General features: G+C 46.0%; 1 protein-coding gene across 6 annotated transcripts in view; it reads left to right on the top strand.

Moving 5' to 3' along the window:
* LOC112224446 (transformation/transcription domain-associated protein) overlaps positions 1 to 21,689 on the top strand; it is a 75,286-nt gene extending 53,597 nt beyond the window's left edge. For all 6 annotated transcript variants that reach the window (XM_042306134.1, XM_042306131.1, XM_024388000.2 and 3 more), the window contains 13 exons: positions 251 to 397; positions 763 to 863; positions 2,695 to 2,896; positions 4,734 to 4,895; positions 7,117 to 7,207; positions 7,587 to 7,786; positions 8,873 to 9,134; positions 12,725 to 12,950; positions 13,048 to 13,265; positions 15,168 to 15,352; positions 15,500 to 15,703; positions 18,744 to 18,938; positions 19,899 to 21,689. In XM_042306134.1, the coding sequence (XP_042162068.1) occupies positions 251 to 397; positions 763 to 863; positions 2,695 to 2,896; positions 4,734 to 4,895; positions 7,117 to 7,207; positions 7,587 to 7,786; positions 8,873 to 9,134; positions 12,725 to 12,950; positions 13,048 to 13,265; positions 15,168 to 15,352; positions 15,500 to 15,703; positions 18,744 to 18,938; positions 19,899 to 20,183 (2,478 nt within the window). In that variant the 3' untranslated portion in view covers positions 20,184 to 21,689. The remainder of the gene's footprint in view (positions 1 to 250; positions 398 to 762; positions 864 to 2,694; positions 2,897 to 4,733; positions 4,896 to 7,116; positions 7,208 to 7,586; positions 7,787 to 8,872; positions 9,135 to 12,724; positions 12,951 to 13,047; positions 13,266 to 15,167; positions 15,353 to 15,499; positions 15,704 to 18,743; positions 18,939 to 19,898) is intronic.
* Positions 21,690 to 22,525: the final 836 nt, after the last annotated feature.

Below are 22,525 nucleotides of genomic sequence, written 5' to 3'. Positions count from 1 at the left end.
CTTACCCAGAAAGACTCACAGCTATAATCGCTGCCAAGGGTGATTGGGGTTGAATACTTATCTAATCAATATTCAACATTTCCTTCCACTTTGACACTGGAGTATTTTGTGTAGATCGATGACCATAAATTACAATTAAATGTATTTTTAATCCCACTTAGTAACACTGTGGATAAAGTACTGACTGAAGGCACTGTATTATAATGTTATTACTATTTTTAATGTGATGAACCTGTATGTTTCCCCTCAGGGTCTTGTGAACGTGTCTCTGGACATCCTGAGTCGTATCCACACCATCCCCACGGTGCCCATCATAGACTGCTTCCAGAAGATCCGCCAGCAGGTCAAATGTTACCTGCAGCTTGCAGGGGTCATGGGCAAGAACGAGTGTATGCAGGTGAGGAAGTGGTCATTTGGAGCTCAGTTGGTAGAGCATGACGCTTGCAACGCCAGCGTAGAGGGTTCAATCCCCGGGACCACCTGTTTGTACATGTGTGCCTGACTAAGTCGCTTTGGATAAAAGCATCTGCTAAATGGAATATATTATTACATGAAGTATGTTTTAGTGATGATGATAAGACCTTTTTTATCTGATAAATGTTCCGCTGTCTGAAGTTTTTTTCCCCCATTATTAAAGACTTCACTTCAATGCCTTTTGAAATACATGATCTTAAATGATGAAAGAACGCTTATTGAAATTCACTTTCTAAATAGTGACTGAGTATATTTGGTGAACAAAGTTGTTTTCATCTCCCTCTGCAGGGTCTGGAGGTGATAGAGTCAACCAACCTGAAGTACTTCACCAAGGAGATGACCGCCGAGTTCTACGCTCTCAAAGGCATGTTCCTGGCTCAGATCAACAAGTATGTACTCCTCTAGACACTTACAAGTGATGTATGACTGTCTGAGTGTATGAATGAGCTCTTCAGGTTGACTTGGTGACGGACTCCGGTTCTAATCTCAGACTCTTATTTCTACCCGTGTCCTCAACACACACCCGTATCTACACTACGTTCTCACTGCAGGGGGTGCCTGCAGAGCAAACACACACATACACCCGTATCTACACTACGTTCTCACTACAGGGGGTGCCTGCAGAGCAAACACACACACGCCTGTGTCTACACTACATTCTCACTACAGGGAGTGCCTGCAGAGCAAACACACATGCCTCTGTTCCCTTCCCCAATCTCACATACCCGCACACACAAATAAACATGCACACACACAGCCCTCTCTATGCCCTTCCCAAATCACACATCCACACACAACCCACTTTCCCCCTCACCCTTCAGTGCCCACTTTCCTCATCAGCCCTGACATGACGGCTCCCTGCGGGGGTGAAATAAAAATGGGGGATAGCTTATTAAATATCCGCGCCCAAATAATTAACTCGCTGGCAATTTACTGGAATCTCTGGTATCAGCAGAACTTAGCCTAACCTCAGCAGTAGGGACCCAACGCAGTCATTACGAACGCACACATACACACACACACACACTCACTCTGCAGGAGTATGAACCGCTTTGGGCCTGGGGTTTGGGCCTGGGGTAGACAGTTGGGGCGTACAGTTAAGTGGTGTATCTGTGTGTGACTTGACACTCTGGGCGTTTCTCCCCCTCTACTCCACTCCCGCTGAGGAGAAACTGTTTATGTACTTTGACACGGCCAATGTGACGAGCACATAAAGTATGTCTGGAGGGGCCTGGTTTAGACTCCCACAGCAATCAGCCTCCATGTTCCTTTATGGCAATGCCAAATATGTTGTTATAGTAACCCTTTATAATTGATTGGCCCGCGAGCCATTTTAAAGCAGGTGTGCTTTCTCCTCGCTGTTTGAAACCTCTCCCAAAATGGTGGGGAAAGGTTGTTTGACTAAGTCCTGTTGAGCTCTTGTTTTGTTTAGACAAGTGTTTTTATTTTGACTAAGGGGCAGATGTTTATTTTTTTATGGGGTGCCTTGCCCCTTATTCCTTAATCAAGTCCTGAATTGGTTGTACAATTATTCAAATGTTTTATGTCTTAGGTGGGAGGAGGATGCGTTGAAAGCAGTTGATGACTGTACATATTTTTCACCATCAGCATAAACAACATTCAAACGTAGGTCTCTGCCAGGTTCCACCTTGTCTGTCTCCCTAGCTCTTCTTGGTATTTTCAGCTATAAACTGGAGCTGAACACTTGAGCCGTGAGTTCCAGATTCTGAAAGCAGGATCAAGAATCCTCTTCTGGGTTAAAGTTTATTCCAGTATACGGAGCCATTGCCTGCTTTGTGACGTTGATGAAATGTTGCGACGCTGTTAAGCTGCTGTAATACTGTGTGGCTGGCTCTGACATACTCCACAACATTAAACGCTCTAGACCTTCACTGATGTAGTCATGTTACTTTCTAGCGCTAGCCGTAATAATGGGAGGAGAGCCTTGTCGATGAGGGGAAGTTTTTAAAACTGATCGCTATTGATATACATTTTTGAAATATAATTTTAACACTATCCTTGCTCTCTGCCGTACTCTACCCTTTCCCAATCTCCATTTTGCTACATCCTTCATCCCCTCTATTCTCTCTCAACGTACTCTCCCCTCTATTCTCTCTTCCTCTCCATATCCCCATCCCCCTCTTTCTCCTTATCTTCCCATTCCCCCCCCCTTTCTCCTCTATTCTCCCTTACTCACTCTTCATTACTCCCCCTCTCCAGGTCAGAGGAGGCCAACAAGGCGTTCTCGGCAGCGGTCCAGATGCATGATGTCCTGGTGAAGGCCTGGGCCATGTGGGGGGACTACCTGGAGAACATCTTCGTTAAGGAGCGCCAGTTACACCTGGGTGTCTCCGCCCTCACCTGCTACTTGCACGCCTGCCGACATCAGAACGAGAGCAAGTCACGCAAGTACCTGGCCAAGGTGGGTTAGAGATGGAGTTCTGCTTGTGTGATCCAAGCACATATAGATGAGCTGGAGTTCTATGCCTCATGAGGAACAGCTACTAGTAACCTTCCAGCTTCTGTGAAGGACATGGCTCTAGCATGCCGACATCAGAACGAGAGCAAGTCACGCAAGTACCTGGCCAAGGTGGGTTAGAGATGGAGTTCTGCTTGTGTGATCCAAGCACATATAGATGAGCTGGAGTTCTATGCCTCATGAGGAACAGCTACTAGTAACCTTCCAGCTTCTGTGAAGGACATGGCTCTAGCATGCCATCATTCGGTGTAAGCAACTGCTAATATTATGGATCACAAATGGTGAAAATGCTAGAGGTACGTTTATTTGCTTGCCTTGCAACTTCACCTGTGAAGGTCTCTCACACGGATGAACAGGAAAGCACTTGTGAACTTAAACCCACAAATGGTTTTCAGGAGGAGGAGTTATTTTCATTTAGACATAATTTACACTCCACTGGGCTGTAACTAGATTCTCGAAATGGAGTATTTAGAGAAAGCACTTCCTCTTTCTGATTGTTTGCGTGGCGCACCTATGGGGGGGTGTTAGGAAGGTGTCCTTAATGTTTTCTACACTATATATATTCATTAATTCTCAGGAAACCTGGCGGTCAAATAAAATGAAGCACAGGAAATATTGGTATGCCTGTTGGGGAACCCTGCTCTAGAGGGTCAATCTCATGCTGAACTCTAAAATGACTGAATACAAGTTCACCAGCCACCCCAATTCCCCCTCTGCTTCAGACTGACCATCACCAACAACCAGACCAATCAGTAGTACACACTCTGATCCTTTGATGCGCTCTCTGGAGGTCATGACCTAGCTGACTGTGGTACCAGAAACGGTGATGGACAGTTGTAGCTAATAGTCCTACAGCAAAGCTATTGCAGGGGGGGTGTTGAATCTTCTGCTCTGTGTTGTAGAAATATGTCCAGGTAAGATGCTGTAATTGGATCCTTCTTGTGTGATGGTGGACATTGGACAGCAGCATAGAAAACACTAAATGGGCAGTAGGGCATCATTAACATGACGATCCCCTGACTCTTTCACCTGTAGTAAAAATGAGAAACGGGACAAAAGTCTCTCCCTCTCCAGTATTAGCTGTGAATATTGGCCGTCACACAAGTACTATAATCAGCTCTTACAGAAATAATCAGGGCCATTAGCTTCCATTTCCTCTGGGCTGGTGTTTCTGGGGGGAGAACATTAAACAGTGCACTCTCACACAAAGGGGTGGGGGGGTGTGTATGTTGCCCTTGCTATTGTATGGAGAGAGGAGATGGCTGGCCGGGGCTCGGTAACCGGGGATGTGTCCCAAATGGCTCCCTATATATAGTGCACTACTTTTCAAAAGTAGTGCACTATATAGGGAATAGCTTTCTGTTTGGGACACATCTTGGGTCTGGTCCTGGCAGCGTTTAGAGCCTGATGGATGAGCAGAGATGTCCAGTGATTATCAGTAATTATACACAAGCTGTGTGGCCTAGCTGGCTGGCTGATAGGGGGTGGGGGGGTTAATGTCTCCATCAACAGCCCCCCCAGGAGGGAGTTCACCTGCTCTGTGACCCACTCCTCCCCTTCTCAAAGCGGCTAAAGCTTGCCAGGAACGCAACCTCCCTCTCATTGTTCATGTGTGCCACTGATCTGAGCTCCAGAGATGGTCTGGTGATGATATTACAGGCAATTAAGCCCTTTAGTCACCATTTGAAATGTTGATGTAATTTGTGTCCATGCTGCCTGAGCTCGCCAGCAACCTCCCTCTAACGGTGTCACTGTTCTCTCTCCTGCCCCCCATTCCCAGGTGCTGTGGCTGCTGAGCTTTGATGACAAGAACACCCTGGCGGATGCTGTGGACAAGTACTGCATCGGGGTGCCGCCCATCCAGTGGTTGGCATGGATACCACAGCTCCTGACCTGCCTGGTGGGGTCAGAGGGCAAACCCCTGCTCAACCTCATCAGCCAGGTACGTCAGTCAACCTGTGTACCTACAGCAACACCTGTGACCACTCACAACACCCGTACCCACAGAGATCCTATTCAATGAAGTTGTAATATGTAATTCTACGCCTGTACCCACCTCCCGTCCATAGAATAAGCCCATCTGTCTACAGCACTGCCCGTTAAAATTCTAGAGTAGAACAAAGGAAGGGAAGCATTGCTGCTCCATAGGTCTTATTAGATTGGTGCTCTTTGGCAAAGGGTTAATTGGTCAACAAAAAAAACAAGGAGCACCTATGCACTCTTCATATTTTAATTCTATAAAAAGTCCCTTGGTCCTCGTTTTTTATTTTATTTCTCAACTTTCCTGTACCAGGGACGGACAAGCTAAGGCCCTTTCTGTACTACAAGCACTCAGCCCTCCTATCCTTCTCTCCTGACCTAAATGTAAATGTTCCCCCATCTGTATCTGGCCTTGCATCTGTCCGTCTGTAAATACTGAGTGGACAGGTGTGTGTGTGTGTGTGTGCGTGCGCAGGCACGTCAGCCTAATCGAGATGGATTAACAGCACTCAGTGCCAGAGTGGCCTCTCTCCAGCACTTTCTATTTATCAAATTAACCATTCAGATTCCTCTCCTCATGTATTGGCTTCCCCTTCCTCCAGTGAGCCCTTTTCAATTATTTATAGAAGGAATGAATATTAAGTTAATATCAAACTCATCCGCAGTGCAGGAACAGAGCTGACAAATAAAGTAAGGAACTAATTTGCTTTCCGTTAATGGAGTATTATTTCCCAGCAATTGAGAGGTGGGAACTTCAAAGACTATTTGGCTACATCAAACACCCCTTATCCACCCAGTAGAGCGGGAAATGGGAGAGAAGAGACAGCGAGGGTGGGAGAAGAGGGAGCGAAGAGATTTATAGATAATCTCTCACGTGAAGTGGAAACACGCTATTCTAAGACGAGTCAGACAAGCCCACATGTGCTTAATGGGATATAAATATGGTTTGTTTAGTTATTAAATCAGGGTTTCTCAACCTTTTTGTAGCCTATTAAGGTAATGGAGAGATCATGGAGAGCTTTATGAATGGCTTTTGCAGTTTGGTATTTGGAGAATGGATGGGTGAAGCATTTTGTCACCTGTCTGCCTTCCTCCTCACCATATGATGAGTGAAGGGTAAAAGGTTGACTGTCTGTAAAAGAGAAAAGCAGGAAAGCACCTTTTAATGGATGGAAGCCTTTATCTTAGCGATGCTGAATAATTTAGTGTTGTGGGCGGCGGCCGCACGGCGGGATGCTTTAAAAACAGACAGTGAAATATTAATGAAGGTTAACCCTGAGGAGCAGAGGAGAGATGAATCACAGCGTTAACAGTCCTACAGCGAATCTAATCCCCCTCCAAAATATAACATCCTTCATCTCCCATTAAGAGCCTGATCTCTCCTTACGCTCCTCCTCCTTTCTCTCCTTCTGCCTCATCTTTAATGCCCTGCTAAGCTGCCACTTATCTATCCATCCCTCCACCCCCCTCCATCCTCCTCTCCATCACCCAGCATAGCCCTCCCTCTGTGCTCCTCTGTACTGTTAATGGGAGGCTGAGCCAGGGTTAGTGAGGTGTCTCTTTACACCTACAGGTTATTCCTCACCCCTCTGTCAGCAGGGTAGGGGAACAGGGGTGTAGGGTGTCAGTCTAATGGGGCCTGAGAGGAGCTGTGGTCTGGGCTCAACCACCTTGTTGTCTCTGTCATCAAGGCCTCACTGTCACTGTGCATAACTCCTGTGTGTTGAGTTGATCGACGTTCTATCTCCCACCTAGCAAAAGGTGCTGAGCTCACACCTATGGCCGTCCACCTGTCAAACTCTTACATCCATCCTGTTTATTCCCTGGATTGTTTGTGTCAAATCGTGTTTGGTTTTCTGAGGTGTCTTGATGACGTCTGTAGAAATGTAGATTATGGAGTGTTTAGTTAGTTTGCGGAAAAAGTTAATGCCGCTGAACTTAGGTCAGTCTCTAGCAGTCTAGGCCAAGGCAACTCTCTAAATTTAGCCACAGAGTTGTTGGAACCTGAAATACCCTCCAGGGTTTCATATCATATCTCCATTACAGAGCTGCTTGTAGGGTATCAATGTTGGATATTCTTTGGGATTCTCTGCAGTGTACACTCCTCTCCTGTTTGCAATGAGTTCTCTGAGGGTAGCTTCTTCTTTGAATGATAATTTGACCCCCCCCCCGCTGTCTGCTAGGTGGGACGAGTGTACCCCCAGGCAGTCTACTTCCCCATCCGCACCCTCTACCTGACGCTCAAGATCGAGCAGAGGGAACGCTACAAGAGCGGTAAGTTGTGTGTGTGCCGATTTCACCACGGTTTGAGCATTAAAGGTGATGTTATGTCCCCTTTTGGACACGAAGGGTATGACTGTGTTTAAAAGCGGCGCTACTGTTGAGTAGCATATTTATGTATTCCCCTTGTAGATACAGGAGTGTTCTAGCTCACTGACTTCTTAAAGAAAAGCGTTTATCAAACAAAGCTATGACTTTGTTTTGCAGGCTTTGAAGTGCATTTTAGAACTCATTGTCTTCTTGCTTCCTAATGCCTTTTCTTTTATCTACACTCTCTCCTTTTCTCTTCTCATCTTTCTCACATCACTACCCCTCGATTCTGCCTCCACTGTCTTCACACCTCGTTTTTAACTCTTCCTCCTCCCCTCTCTAGACTCGGGCCAGCAGCAGCCCAGTTCGGTGGGGGCCCAGACCCACTCGGCGTCTGACCCGGGCCCCATCAGGGCCACGGCCCCTATGTGGCGCTGCAGCAGGATCATGCACATGCAGCGAGAGCTGCACCCCACCCTGCTCTCCTCTCTGGAGGGCATTGTGGACCAGATGGTCTGGTTCAGAGAGAACTGGCACGAAGAGGTGAGGCAGGGGCACCTGGTCACCTGGGATGGTGGTGAGAGGGTGTGTGTGTTAGAGGACTGTGTTAGTCAGCGACCCATGAATCCTTCATCCTCCTCAGTATTTATTTATATTCTACTCAGGAATGCAACGGAAATACCGGTGCAGACTGGCCCCCGTAGAGACATTTCTAAACAAATTCAGATTTTTTTAGAAATAGTATGTTAACCCCCAGGTTTAACCACTGTTCAGTTCCCTGGCCACTGGTTTAAACAAGAAAACTCTGCATCAACCTCCAACTCCTTCCCTGTATCCACACAACTCTCCCTTCTCTCCTCTGGCTCTCTTGTCAATGCTGTATGACTGAGTACACAGAGCTGCCCATTCCCTGTCCTCCTACACACCCAGGCACTCATCTGTTCTCCTATTTTCCACCACTACCATTAGCCACATCTGTTCAGTCCTGTGCTCCGCTCTACCTGAGTAGTCTGAAGCCCTGTTGAAGGAAGGGCTCTGTCATGTTTCTGACATGGCGAAGCTAAACTGCGACTTTTCCATCCAACCTCCAACACAGCGAGCTTACAGACTGGAAAATGGAAGTGACTGTCAGTGAACGCAACATTTACACAGAGGATTAACTTCTTTTTCCTGAAACACTTTCAGCACCCACCTCTGGAATCACTCCCTCATCTAGAACACTATATCCTACCCCCCTATAGAAACCTTGACTGGTTTCTATAAACCGGGAGAGCGCTGACATAATACAAGCTTCCAAATGCAACTCGCCGGTGCTGCAAAGTGCTTTAGCCATGCTGCGTGGGAGAGGGGGGGTAGTAGTGTCTGTGCTTGGGGCTGCAGTCCGTTCCATTGGTTAAACCGGGACAGAGGAACACCGTGGGAACAACCTCACCTGGATACACCTGCCTGGGGAGAGGAGTTTTCAGTAGGGGGGGGGGGACTATTGGAAAAGGAGGGAGGGTTGGTGGATTAGGGGGTTATGGTGAGCTTGTGGGTGGCATATTTTGCTCACTATCAGCATTTTTAGGGTCAGAAACAGTGTATTATACATGTTCATGATCAATATCTTCCTCCCCCCTTCCCATCCAGGTCCTGAGACAGCTCCAGCAGGGTCTGTTTAAGTGCTACTCGGTGGCGTTCGAGAAGAGCGGTGCCGTGTCGGACGCCAAGATCACGCCGCACACGCTGAACTTCGTCAAGAAGCTGGTGAGCACTTTTGGTGTGGGGCTGGAGAACGTCTCCAACGTTTCCACCATGTTCTCCAGCGCGGCGTCCGAGTCGCTCGCCCGCCGAGCCCAGGCCACCGCTCAGGACCCGGTCTTCCAGAAGATGAAGGGACAGTTCACCACAGGTACACACTGCTCTAACCTCATGTAGTTTGTTACTTCTGCTAGGTTAATTATTTCCCTATTATTGATTTTATTTTTAATAAATATAACTCACTTTTGGAATCTTACTAACAGTGTTGACCCATAGGAGTGTAGGGGTAAATCTCAAATCACCCCCTATTCCTTATGCAGTGCTCCGTCTCATTCTAGCCATAGCCAGACATAACCAAGCTGCCAGATGTAGCCACGCTGTGTGCATCAGCAGGCCAGGGTTATTTTTCACCAGGCAGAAACAACAGAACAGTGGTGTTCCGGAACGTAATTGGGGCTTCTGAACCAGATGATTTGATTTAATGGAGGGCTGACGTATGTGTGTGCGTGTTTGCTGGGCTGGTTTGGGGTGTTGATTACACAGGCATTACACAGCTCTGCTAATCCAACCCACTGACTTGCCCTCCAGGCCTGTTTAGCGGTCATTTGGGTACATACAGGCACAGCATGTGGAGAAGATCAAAACGGTGCTTACTGGTACTGCAGCTCCAATGAGAGTTCAGTTTGAACTGAAGGATGTTTAATAGCAGTAAGAGAAACTATTGAAAAACTGCAGACATTTTTTATTGTGGCCTTTGTATTTGACCTCAGCAACTGTTGTAACTCAAATCATCAGCCTACCACATACTGTTTCATAACAATACCTTGGAAACAGAAGTTAATTTGAATCATGAAGCGCTCCGTTTATCTCTCGTATGCATGTATATGTGCATGTTAGTCAGCGACCCATGAGACAGACCCTCATCCTCCTGAGTATTTATTTATATTCTACTTAGGAATGCAACAGACAGACAGGTGCAGACTGGCCCACGTAGAGACATTTCTAAAAAAACAAATACTTCTTTTTTGGAAATAGTACGTTAACCCCCAGGTTTAACCACAGTTCAGTTCCCTGGCCACTGGTTTAAACTAAGAATCTCTGCTGCAAACTCCAACTCCTTCCCTGTATCCACACAACTCTCCCTCCTCTCCTCTGGCTCTCTTCTCAACACTGTATGACTGAGTACACACACACAGAGCTGCTCATTCCCTGGCCTCCCTCTGTTCCCCCTCTTTTCCACTTCTGTTTTCCCCTCCACCAGACTGGAGAGGCTAGCTGAGCTAATGTGTCTGGCTATGGTACTGCATGTTGACTGGGCAGGGAGAGGGAGAGAGGCTAGCTGGGCTAATGTGTCTGGCTAAGGTACTGCATGTTGACTGGGCAGGGAGAGGGAGAGAGGCTAGCTGGGCTAATGTGTCTGGCTAAGGTACTGCATGTTGACTGGGCAGGGAGAGGGAGAGAGGCTAGCTGGGCTAATGTGTCTGGCTAAGGTACTGCATGTTGACTGGGCAGGGAGAGGGAGAGAGGCTAGCTGGGCTAATGTGTCTGGCTAAGGTACTGCATGTTGACTGGGCAGGGAGAGGGAGAGAGGGCCAGAGAATAGAGAGCGAGAGAATGAAAATAAAATACAAAAGAGGGAAAGATAATTGAGTAATGGAGAAATTGAAAATTAGGAACACGAGCCTATGAGAGAGATGGAAAGCGGTAGAAGGGGAGCGTGTGGCATTCATTCATGTTACCAGATGTGTGGGTACTAGGTGCCAGCTGTGTTGGCTCGGCCAGGCGTCACCGGAGCTCCAACTCACAGGGTGCCTGCCGTCGCTCCCCAGCTGTACCCACGCCAACCGAGCGCCGCAGAGAAACCCGACAAGCCTCCGGAGCGGAACAAACAGGGTTTACAGCCCCGCACTTCTGCTGCTGCCGAGCAGCCAACCTCGCTGCGTTACCCGCTCCCTCCCTCGCTTTCCCTGGGTTTGTGGGCCGGAAAATCTGTGTTTATGTGCGCACACATAACATTAGTCAGAGGGGACTGGGGGGGGGCATTCAAATCCAATTATGGGGAATGCTCTTTGCACGAGGTACTGTTTTCTAAATGGATTCACTCCAAAGCTCTCTGCTTGTCAGATCCCTGGAAAAAAAATATTTAAAATAACTTCACAGTTCACAGCAGCCAGTGCATGTTTTCAGCTACAATATTTTCACCTATCTCTGTCAGGCTCTCAAACTACAGTACATTGGCCACATGGCAATTTTCACACTGAAATAACTGTTTTCTGTAAAAGGACATTTTACTTGGGTATGAGAAACACTGATAGGATTTTTCTTATTTTGTCTGATGTGTTGTGAAGGTGAACATACAGGAATAAGTCTCCCTGCACTGAATCTACCGGACTCTAAACATTTTCTATTTTTATCAATAACAAATATAGCAGTTCAACACACAATCACACCAGTAGCCTTCTGCACTGCTGTTGTTGTATGAGACTGATTGGCTCTGAGGTCCAGACAGCCAACCAGTGGCCATCCAGCCGTTACATCTATTGCTGAACAAACCACTGAGTATAACTCACCTGAGACTTCCTGCTGCTGCGATAAAGTCTAGGGGCTATTTATAGAGACGGACCACCGACCACTGTGGTTCTCTGGTTATGAGAGGGGGGAGCAGCGAGAGGGCAGTGAAAGAGGGAGAGTTACATGCCTCCTAGTGTTCCAGTCTCCGGTCAGGGAGAAGGTAGCTGTTTTAGGATACTATGGATCAGAGAGAAGGGGGCTTGTTGTTCACAGAAGCATGAGATGACTGATCAGCGGTCAGTGAAAAAAGGAGCTGAAATAGCCCTCCTTACTTCTGCTCTGACTCAGTTTCTACTATATGGCCAAGCTCCAATGTGTCAAAATGTGTTATATTTTCAGCTCTCCTATTATTTCCTATTTTTACATCACAAAACAATTGAGATGGTAATGAATTCTTGTAAAATGAAGACAGCCACAGTTCATGTATTCTATTTGTAGGTTATATATACTTTTAGGCTGCTGAATCATTGGCAATTCAATAAGACTAGACTAATTCACCGTTTCCCCTAGGCTAGCAAACAGCAGGCAGGTAAAATGGATGCTACGAAGGAACATTGGATTTTAAAAAAAGGTTTATTTAAAGTGTAAGAGTTCACTCCGAAAGAGGTTTGAAATGGCAAGGCCTTTCATTCTCTGATACACTTTCATGGTTTCATTACAACAAGCAGAGCACAACAGGCTTGTAATAATGGCGCAGGTTTGTACCTGTTTGATAAAGATGTCCTGGGGCCATCACCGTGGCTCCCTTTCTGCTTGCACCTTTTGTTCTACCTTTCCCTCCCAAGAATATGCACAATGTCAGTTGTGTCTTGAATATGAAATGTAAACCCTTATGATTGTATCAGTAGACTAGCTCCATGGGGGACTGGGTCGAAAACGTACAGCACTTTGGTTGATATGGCAACGAAGCGCTTATTTCTGCCTCTTACGCATTGGTTCATTATAGTCTCAGCTTTGCTGTCATTGGTCATTTATCTTATTGCCTTATTTCCATCCGTCAATCTGACCATTTTTGATTTCCCTTTGACCCTTAATAGATAAACCATTTGAACCCAAACTTTGAATTTCATAGGTGTCAGTCTAGGCTTTGGTGTTGGCTTCCTTCTAATCTAACAGGTTGTCTACCTCCACTTAATAATAACCTCCTGCTGGTCATCTGTCTCCATGCAGACTTTGACTTCAGCGTGCCTGGCTCCATGAAGCTCCACAACCTCATCTCTAAGCTCAAGAAGTGGATCAAGATCCTGGAGGCCAAGACCAAGCAGTTGCCTAAGTTCTTCCTGATCGAGGAGAAGTGCCGCTTCCTTAGCAACTTCTCAGCCCAGACCGCCGAGGTGGAGATCCCTGGGGAGTTCCTCATGCCCAAACCCACACACTATTACATCAAGATCGCACGGTGAGGAGGGTGCACGTTTATATAGAAAGTGTGTGCACACACAAGTGTTACACATCCATTACCTCCAGGTACTAACTGTGTGTCGCGTTTCCTTCAGGTTCATGCCCAGAGTGGAGATAGTCCAGAAACACAACACGGCAGCACGACGTCTCTACATCAGAGGTCACAATGGGAAGATCTACCCCTACCTGGTGATGAACGATGCCTGTCTGACTGAGTCCCGCAGGGAGGAGAGGGTCCTGCAGCTACTGAGGCTGCTCAACCCCTGTCTGGAGAAGAGGAAGGAGACCACCAAGAGACACCTCTTCTTTACTGGTATGACACACACTGGGCTAGCTCTCTCCACCGTCTCTAGTCTCAGACCACCAAGAGACACATTATTCCTGGGACAACTCTGGACTATTGTTTTATGTCTGTCTGGTCTCTCCTCTGTCCTCTGCTCTTTCATATATCATTCTACAGGTCTGTCTGGTCTCTCCTTCCCTTTCCTCTCTGACTCTGCTCTTTCATATATCATTCTACAGGTCTGTTTCTCTCATTTTCTTCTTGGCAGGCCAGTTTTTTTGACAGGCAGTCTAAAATCTCCTCTCTGTGTATCTTGGGCTCTCAACCCAGGAATAGAGAATTCAAGGAGCGAGTAGAAATGTCAAGTGTAGCTCAGTCTAAACTGTTTTTCCAAGGGCATGTCTATACAGTCCGATAAGGCAGGCGGGTGATGTTTAAATCCTAGCAACCTCTTTAGTTGTACTGTACATGTGGTTTTCTTTAAAGAATAATATGGCAGAGGAGAGAGGAATGGGAGAAATGAAATTGAGGTGAATTGTCGACATGTGTCAGGGCAGAGAATGTCAGTGAGTGAATGAAATAAGATGCAAGGTTATTCCCACGGGAGGCTGGCTGGGAGATTGAATCTAAATTGCCTTTCTGTGATTGATTTATCAGTATTATGGTGAACCACTTCCAGGTCAGAGGTCAAGGGCATCCTCATGAGGGGGCTACATTCTTCTGGTCTGATGACCTAAAGAAGTGCATTTCAAAATAGAATAAGAGGGCTCATGTCTTTCCTTTCATCTGATCTGAAGAGATGGGAAAGACATTTAGAGAGAGATTGGAGAGACTGAGTATACAAAACTTTAGGAACACCTTCCCAATATTGAGTTGCACAACCCCTTTTCCCATCAGAACAGCGTCAGTTCATTGGGGCATGGACTCTACAAGGTGTCGAAAGCATTCCACAGGGCTACTGGCCCATGTTGACTCCAATGCTTCCCACAGTTGTGTCAAGTTGGCTGGATGATCTTTGGGTGGTGGACCATTCTTGTTAAACAAGGGAAACTGTTGCGTGTGAAAAACCCAATAGCGTTGCAGTTCTCAACACACTCAAACCTATGCGCCTGGCACCTACTACCATGCCCCGTTCAAAGGCACTTAAAACTTGTCTTGCCCATTCACCCTCTGAATGGCACACATGCACAATTCATGTCTCAAGCCTTAAAAATCCTTCTTCAACCTGTCTCCTCCCCTTCATCTACACTGAAGTGGATTTAACAAGTGACTTCAATAAGGGATAATAGCTTTTACCTGGTCAGTCTGTCATGGAAAGAGCAGGTGTTCTTAATGTTTTGTACACTCATTGTAAATTAGATAGATGGGTTATACATTAGAGGGGGATGGGAGAGACTCGCTCGCTCTCTCTCACAATCCCATTGCATACACAATTTCCTTTCCTGTCCTCCCCCAGTTTTCCTTCCATCCAGATGTTTGCCCACTCTCCCTCTCAGCGACTGATTGGGTTGTTTAAGAGGGAATGTGGACTTCTGTGGTCCCTCTACTCATTCCCTCTAAGTGAAATGTGTTCGGTTGGTGGTTTACCATGTTATGTAAATGTTTCCGTGGGTGTGATTTACATTCCAGGTTCTGTCCTCTGAACCTCTAGTAACCCTAGTGTTACCTCTTGTGTTGACACATCTTAGGTCAGATATGTAGACCTGTTGTGCAGTGTTGGGTGTACTAGTTTACTTTACACAGTGTATTGAAATGAAGATGGCTTGTTTTGCCTTGGAAAATGTAGATGTTTAGTATTGCAATGTTGTATTGAGGTGGCTTTCTCTCTCCCTCTCTCGTCCTCCATGGTTAGGTTGTATACAGTGTATGGATGTGTAATCAGTTTACCATGTTATTAAATTGTGCTTACTCTCCCCCTTCCTATCTCTCCAGTCCCCAGGGTGGTAGCTGTGTCTCCTCAGATGCGTCTGGTAGAGGACAACCCATCATCTCTGTCTCTGGTGGAGATCTATAAGCAACGCTGTGCCAAGAAAGGCATTGAGCACGACAACCCCATCTCACGCTACTACGACCGCCTGGCTACTGTACAGGCTAGAGGCACACAGGCCAGCCACCAGGTACTGTATGGAACATACGCATGGAGACACACATACAACGACCGTCTGGCTACTGTACAGACCAGTGGCACACTGGCCAGCCACCAGGTACTGTCTGGAACACACAGACACACTCCCTCTGACTCTAACCTCCCCTGTCCCCACCAGGTGCTGCGTGACATTCTGAAGGAGGTGCAGGGGAACATGGTACCTCGCAGCATGCTGAGGGAGTGGGCGTTACACACCTTCCCCAACGCTACAGACTACTGGACCTTCAGAAAGATGTTCACCATCCAGCTGTCTCTCATCGGCCTGGCTGAATTCATGTTACACCTCAACCGCCTCAACCCTGAGATGCTGCAAATAGCACAGGTAGGGGGAGAGCGACGAGCACACACACACACACACACCTGGACATACACACACAGACACGTGCATGCACACACACTAGGGCTTGGTGACATCATATCACGATTTTTCAAATCTTGATGGTATTTTATGCCTTTTAATAATAAGAGCTCTGAATATGCTTTATGGGTAGTTCATAACCCCAGGGTGGCAACACATACATTCTAAATTATTTCAATGGGTCTTTCTCCATTCTGATTGTTTTATACTGTTCAATCCAACTTCCTTTCCACACTGCCACACAGGGCTGCATGATATTGGCAAAAAACCTAGGCCTAGTTAATTGGTGAACTGTTGGAGTCATAGAAATATAATGATAAACTATAGTTTATATGTAGTGGGCAGTGCCTTGATACATTGTTTTGACATGACAACGAATGAATAAGCCAGGGAGGAATTATTGAGAGGGTAGGAAGCAAAGTGTTGGTCAATGTTTCCAGGGGACCCTAATTCGATGTTACATTACATGTTTTCTTACCTTATGTAGCTAGTGAACATTCATTCTTCGCCTAGTCCTCTCTGATTTAAAAGATTCCGTGATTGGGCAACTGCTCTCCATTGAGTGACAAGGGCAGGGCAGGGCATGCAGCAGGAGAGGGAGAAAGACGACTCGAGAAGCAAACCGCTAACTATAAAAATGGACATTACATTCGCCGGAGTTTCATATCACATTTTTACAAACCAAACATTGAAATACCGTTATGGAAGGAAAAGTCAAAAAAATTAAACTGGTCCGTTCCTTTCTCCCGGTATATAGTAAAATATGGTTTACCGCCCAACCCTAACACACACAGATAAACGCATACTCACACTCATAAACGCGTGCACACACACACCTAACCCAGGCAAGGACACGTGGCGAAGGGAATTTGAAGCAGTCTGTCAAAGGATGATTCATGTCAAGGAGACTAATTCAGTATGGAGATGTTCCTCAGATTCATTAGAGATGCGCATCGCTCTGACTGGTAATATGCATGACTTCCTCTCTATGACATCAATGCAGCCCTGTCAGTCAGTGAGCCTCTATGGGACGATGCTGTTTTGACAGTCTTATTCCGACTCTTTGCTCTGCTATCAGAGACCATTCAATATAAAGAGCCCAGAGTGTGTTTCGCACCAGAGCAGTGGTACACACACGCGCGCACGGTCCTTTCGGAGGGCAGAGAGTATATCTCTGAAAGTCATTATTAAAGATGATTGTGTGGAACAGACGGACAGCCTCCTCTCCTTTCCCCTCTCCTCTTCTTATGATCTGCTGACAGGCGTTTCACTGGGCAGCTAAGCGGACGCATTAAGCCCCCTCTCTGCCTGTTCCACGCCATAGATCCCATTAGCCACAGGCAGGATTACACGTACGCACACACGCGCATGCACGCACACTGACACCAGCATATCAAGGACATTACTGACATGTGTAACCACTAGCCTAGCCCCAATAAACACCCCAATAACCCCATATTTTACCCCTAGAATAGTCAGCTTTTCTAACATAGTGCATTGAGATGGTTTGGCCTCTGCCTGCCCCCATCCTCAGAGTATGGATTGTAATGTCACCTCCCTCGTATTGTTGACTCAGTCTATTGATACAGCGTCAAAGTAGATTAGCAGTCACCTGTTAATGTGTTATTATTCAGGACCCTGCCTCAGTCCGGAGCCAGAGAAGTTTCTCTCTGAGCTTCTCTGATCCTCCGGGGGTCTAGCGTCTAACCCTGTTTGGGGAAAAAAAACTCAAATGAAATGCTTTTGCCATAAAGCTGTCATAAGCACACTCACTTTCTCCCATAAATGGCTTATCTTCCCAGAATGCCCTTTGTTCTTCATACGGGTCCCTCTTTACACAAACGCAGGCTTAAAGACAAAGTCCTGCTGTATATACTTAACTCGACAGAGAAAGAGGGATGGAGGGATTATGGATGTGCTTGGGGTGATATGTTGTTTTATGGTGCTCTGTCTACGGCAGATCAATAAAAGCAGCCATTTTGTAGTTAAACACTTTACTGGAAGGCAGCTGTATCCTGTCCATGGGTTCTATACAGGAGAAACCTGTCCATAGAGAATACCTCAGGAGAATGTTTATAGATGACTTGTCTTAGTGATTGTACACGGTGGAATCCAGACTGGAATCTACAGTGCATTCAGAAAGTTTTCAGACCCCTTGACTTTTTGCACATTTTGTTAGGTAACAGCCTTATTCTAAAATGGATGAAATTGTCGTCCTCCCCACATCAATCTACACACAATACCCCACAATGACAAAGAAAAAACAGGTTTTTAGACATTTGCAAATGTTTTTGTTGTTGTTGTTGAAATATACATTTCCATCAGTATTACATTTACATCAGTATTCAGAACCTTTACTCTGTACTTTGTTGACGCACCTTTGTCAGCGATTACAGTCTTGAGTCTTCTTGGGTATGACGCTAAAAGCTTGGCACACCTGTATTTGGGGAGTTTCTCTGCAGATCCGCCCAAGCTCTGTCAGGTTGGATGGGGAGCGTTGCTGCACAGCTATTTTTAGGTTTCTCTAGAGATGTTTGATCATGTTCAAGTCTGGGATCTGGCTGGGCCACTCAAGGACATTCATAGATATGTCCCGAAGCCACTTCTGCATTGTCTTGCCTGTGTGCTTAGGGTTGTTGTCCTGTTAGACTGGGGCGAAGGTACACCTGAGGTCCTGAGCGCTCTGGAGCAGGTTTTCATCAAAGACTTTGCTCAATTAATCTTTCCCTCGATCCTGACAAGGCTCCCAGTCCCTGCTGCTGAAAAACATCCCCACAGTATGATGCTAAATCTGTTTTTTGCTTTGTCATTATGGAGTATTGTGTGTAGATTGACGAGGAACATTTTTAATTTAATCCATTTTAGAATAAGGCTGTAATTAACTAAATGTGGGAAAAGTTTACAAATGCACTGTATGAGGCAATATCAGGAAGTGTAGAGACACACACACACACACACACACACACACACTGATCCTAACCGTTATACTTCTCTCCTCCAACAGGACACGGGGAAGCTGAATGTGTCTTACTTCCGCTTCGACATCAACGATGCCACTGGTGATCTGGACGCCAACCGGCCCGTGCCCTTCCGCCTGACGCCCAACATCTCAGAGTTCCTGACCACCATCGGCGTCTCTGGCCCCCTCACCGCCTCCATGATCGCTGTGGCACGCTGCTTTGCTCAACCAAACTTCAAGGTAAGCACACACACCTGTTGTACAACAGCAAATTACTTTCATGGTTTGTTAGCTATGTTTATTGGACAAAAATAATGAATCGGCATATTACAGTTTAAATTGAAGTCATGGTTGGTGAGAATTATCTTTTACATTGGTAGACCACGTAGAACTCACTGGTAGAACCATACACTTGAATTAAGTTTACAGTTGAATTAAGTTCAATTCTTGTCTTAATTTAGACACTATAATTCTTGATGGATGTTATTCTGTGTGGGTGTTTTACATCCCACAAATGTAAACTTGGAGGGAAATTCACTGAGGCGTATAAAAACAACAGCCTCTCAGCCTCAGTCCCAGCTGTGGCAGGAGGAGGGCTGTATATCTAAGTTGGTCCTGTAATGATAGGGCATCAGGCAGGCAGCTATATGTCTATGTATAGCTTCATCCTGTAGCTACAGCCAGAGAGGGGCTGCTTCCTTCAGGAGGTGAACAAACTGGGATGTTGAAGACTGGGCTTTTGGATGGAGGGCGTGCAGCGATGCGCGCACACAGAGAGCTAGAAATACACACACACACACACACACACACACACAGAGCTGGAGATGTATCCCAGAGGCCACTGCTTTCTTTGGTGGGGGGGCGGAGCGGTGGTTACACATACTTACTGGGAGAGGAGACGGTTGTTCTGACAAGCAGGCCCTCAACACACCATAAAGTGTGCACAATGAGTGGAGAAGACGGAGTACGCAGCTAGGTGGTTAGCTAGTATTGTGGTCTCTGTATAGTTTATATGGCTGCTGTGTCTAGCTCTACCCAACTTGGTGAGTTAACAATACACAGTGGTTTCACAGTATCTCATGGTTCCTGAATTAGTATCAATTCATAGTTTGGTTCCCATAAATAGTCTTGCTAGAGTGCAAGATGCATTTGCCTGCTCTCCATCATTCTCTGTTCTCTCCTCTCCTTCTCCCCCACTAGGTGGATGGCATCCTGAAGGCGGTGCTCCGTGACGAGATCATCGCGTGGCACAAGAAGACCCAGGAGGACACGTCCATGCCCCTGTCCCCAGCAGGCCAGCCTGAGAACATGGACTCCCAGCAGCTAGTGTCCCTGGTGCAGAAGGCTGTGACGGCCATCATGACCAGGCTCCACAACCTGGCCCAGTTTGAGGGAGGGGAGTCAAAGGTCAACACCCTGGTGGCTGCTGCCAACAGCCTGGACAACCTCTGTCGCATGGACCCTGCCTGGCACCCCTGGCTATAAGGGGGGAGAGGAGATGCCTGGCAGCCCTGGTTGTGAGGGGGGGAAAGATTAAGAAGACAATGGACATGATAAAACCTATGAAATGAGGGGTTCTAATGCACATTATAAACAAGGTGGTTTGAACCCTGGATGCCGATTGACAGACAGCCGTGGTATATCAGACCTTATACCACGGGTATGACAAAATATTTATTTTTACTGCCCTAATTATGTTGGTGACCAGTTTATAATAGTAATAAGGCACCTCCGGGGGTTGGTGGCGTATGTCCAATATACTGAACCGGGGCTAAGGGCTGTATCCAAGCACGCCTTGTTGCGTCATGCCTAAGAACTGCCCTAGCTGTGGTATTTTGGCCATATACCACACCCCCTCGGGCCTTATTGCTTATGCTGCTCACACAACCATAAGATGTCATCATTGGCCACTGAATAGCGTGACAGGCGCCTTTCACTATTGAGCCACAGAAAAGAGGAAATCATAAGATGTAAACTGGAAGTGAAGAAAATGCTTTTGTCATGTAGAAATGGTTCTGTCAGGTATTATTTTTGAAGAGGGCTTCCTGGTCTCAAGTTGAAAGGATGCAGCGATTTACTGTAGCAAGCAAACAAAGCAAGGGAACGATGTAGCGAAGTTGAGTGCTGCAGAACCAGTCAGGTACCCATGTTATCAGGAAATAGCCTGGTAAAACCAGTCTGGACACGTTCAGTCTTGTTTAACCAGGCTAATCAGGAAACTCACTATGATGGAGAAACTAAGGCACTCGAACCAAACGTAGTCTGACACATGTTTATTCTGCATCGCCTCTCTCTGTACTTGACTTACTGTGTTGTGTATATCATCCCTCCATGGAAATGGAACAGTCCAGGGAGTATTGGAGAAAGTACAGTACTGTTTTATAATGCTCATTTTGTGTAGAGGTCATATGATTTTCAGTTGACGTTGTAATAGTCTCAACGAGTCTTTTCTAAGTTTACAAGTTGACTCCAGTGAATCAACGCAATGTTAAACATATTCTAAGTCCTTCTTTTTGAGTTTGTATTATTATTTAAATACCAAATTATGTGTTTGACATTTTTTTATATATCCCTAAAAAATGTAGAATATAATGCTCTTGTGAATAATTATGCTGTGACATTCCTTTTCACTGCCTGGAGTGTGTGTACTGTACAATGTCCGAGCTACTCAAAAGCCATTTTTACTTTAGGTTTTCGTTCTATTGCAGCTGTCAGAAGTCTAGATGAGGATATTTTTTTTTTAAGCTGATTGAATTCCCTTTAGCACAACTGTCTTGCACTCAAGCGTTCAGGTTCAAGACTGTACTCCGTAAGCAGTATCTATACATACAGCATCTCTGTAGTAGCCTATATGGGCTACACTGACGTGTTTTTTGTATGCGTTATCCCCCATTTTTTGTAAAGGTACAGTACTTTTCGACCAACTGAAGGATTGTTACCTCCTGCCTTGTAAATATGCATTTTGTTTTAATAAAATGCTCTTTTAAATCATTTCCATTTTCTGGAGACCCTTGTTTGTGTGTCGCCATTCAATTTCACAGTGCATCTCATACCCATTCAGTTACAATAGAGTTGATGAAATTACTTCTTTCAGGGGAAAAAAAGACCTTGTCTTACATTGCAGTCGCTACCTCTCACATTGCACACATCATGCTTGGCACAAAGGGAGATAAATCAATCGTGCCACACTTGGACAATGTTTTTGTTTTTTTCTATTCTAAATAACTGAAAAATGAAAAGCACTACATTTAGCTGGTCTGCAGTTTCAAGTAAATCCCTGTTAACATTTTGGCTGAGGGCTATGTGGAGGCAGAATAACCTTATTTGCCTTTTTTTGTTCCTCAGTGTCTGCCCCCCACCCCCCCCTCCTCCCTGCCATGGAATTCCAGGGAAGACTACTGAGGTGTGGTCAGCCTCCTCCTCTCCCCTGGCGACTGATTTATCCATGTCCGTATATCTCAGTATGGTCTGGCCTACGCTGAGTTATACTGTCAGCCTGCTCTCCACACTCATAAACCATGTCTTTAATACTGTAAATGTCTCTTTCTCTCGCTTAATCTCACTCTCTTGTCATCCAACTTCTCTCTGTTGCAGCTCTCTCCCATCTCTCTCTCGCAGTTCACTGTCCCCATTTATTGTTTCAGACTACTAACCTGCATTTAACAATGATACTTTATGGCAATCTGTTTGGCAGGTTAAAAACAAGTGGGCCTGAAGCAAGAACAGACTGCCACCCAGGCTACCATCACATCACATGGGGCCTCGCCAGAAAATGTCAAATATGACATCTGAAAGACAGTATACCACCATGTACTGTATGTCCATAT

Source organism: Oncorhynchus tshawytscha, linkage group LG25 (assembly GCF_018296145.1).
Source record: "Oncorhynchus tshawytscha isolate Ot180627B linkage group LG25, Otsh_v2.0, whole genome shotgun sequence".
Taxonomy (NCBI): domain Eukaryota; kingdom Metazoa; phylum Chordata; class Actinopteri; order Salmoniformes; family Salmonidae; genus Oncorhynchus; species Oncorhynchus tshawytscha.
Note: the sequence above shows the minus strand (reverse complement) of the source record. Positions and strands in the feature narration are given on the sequence as shown.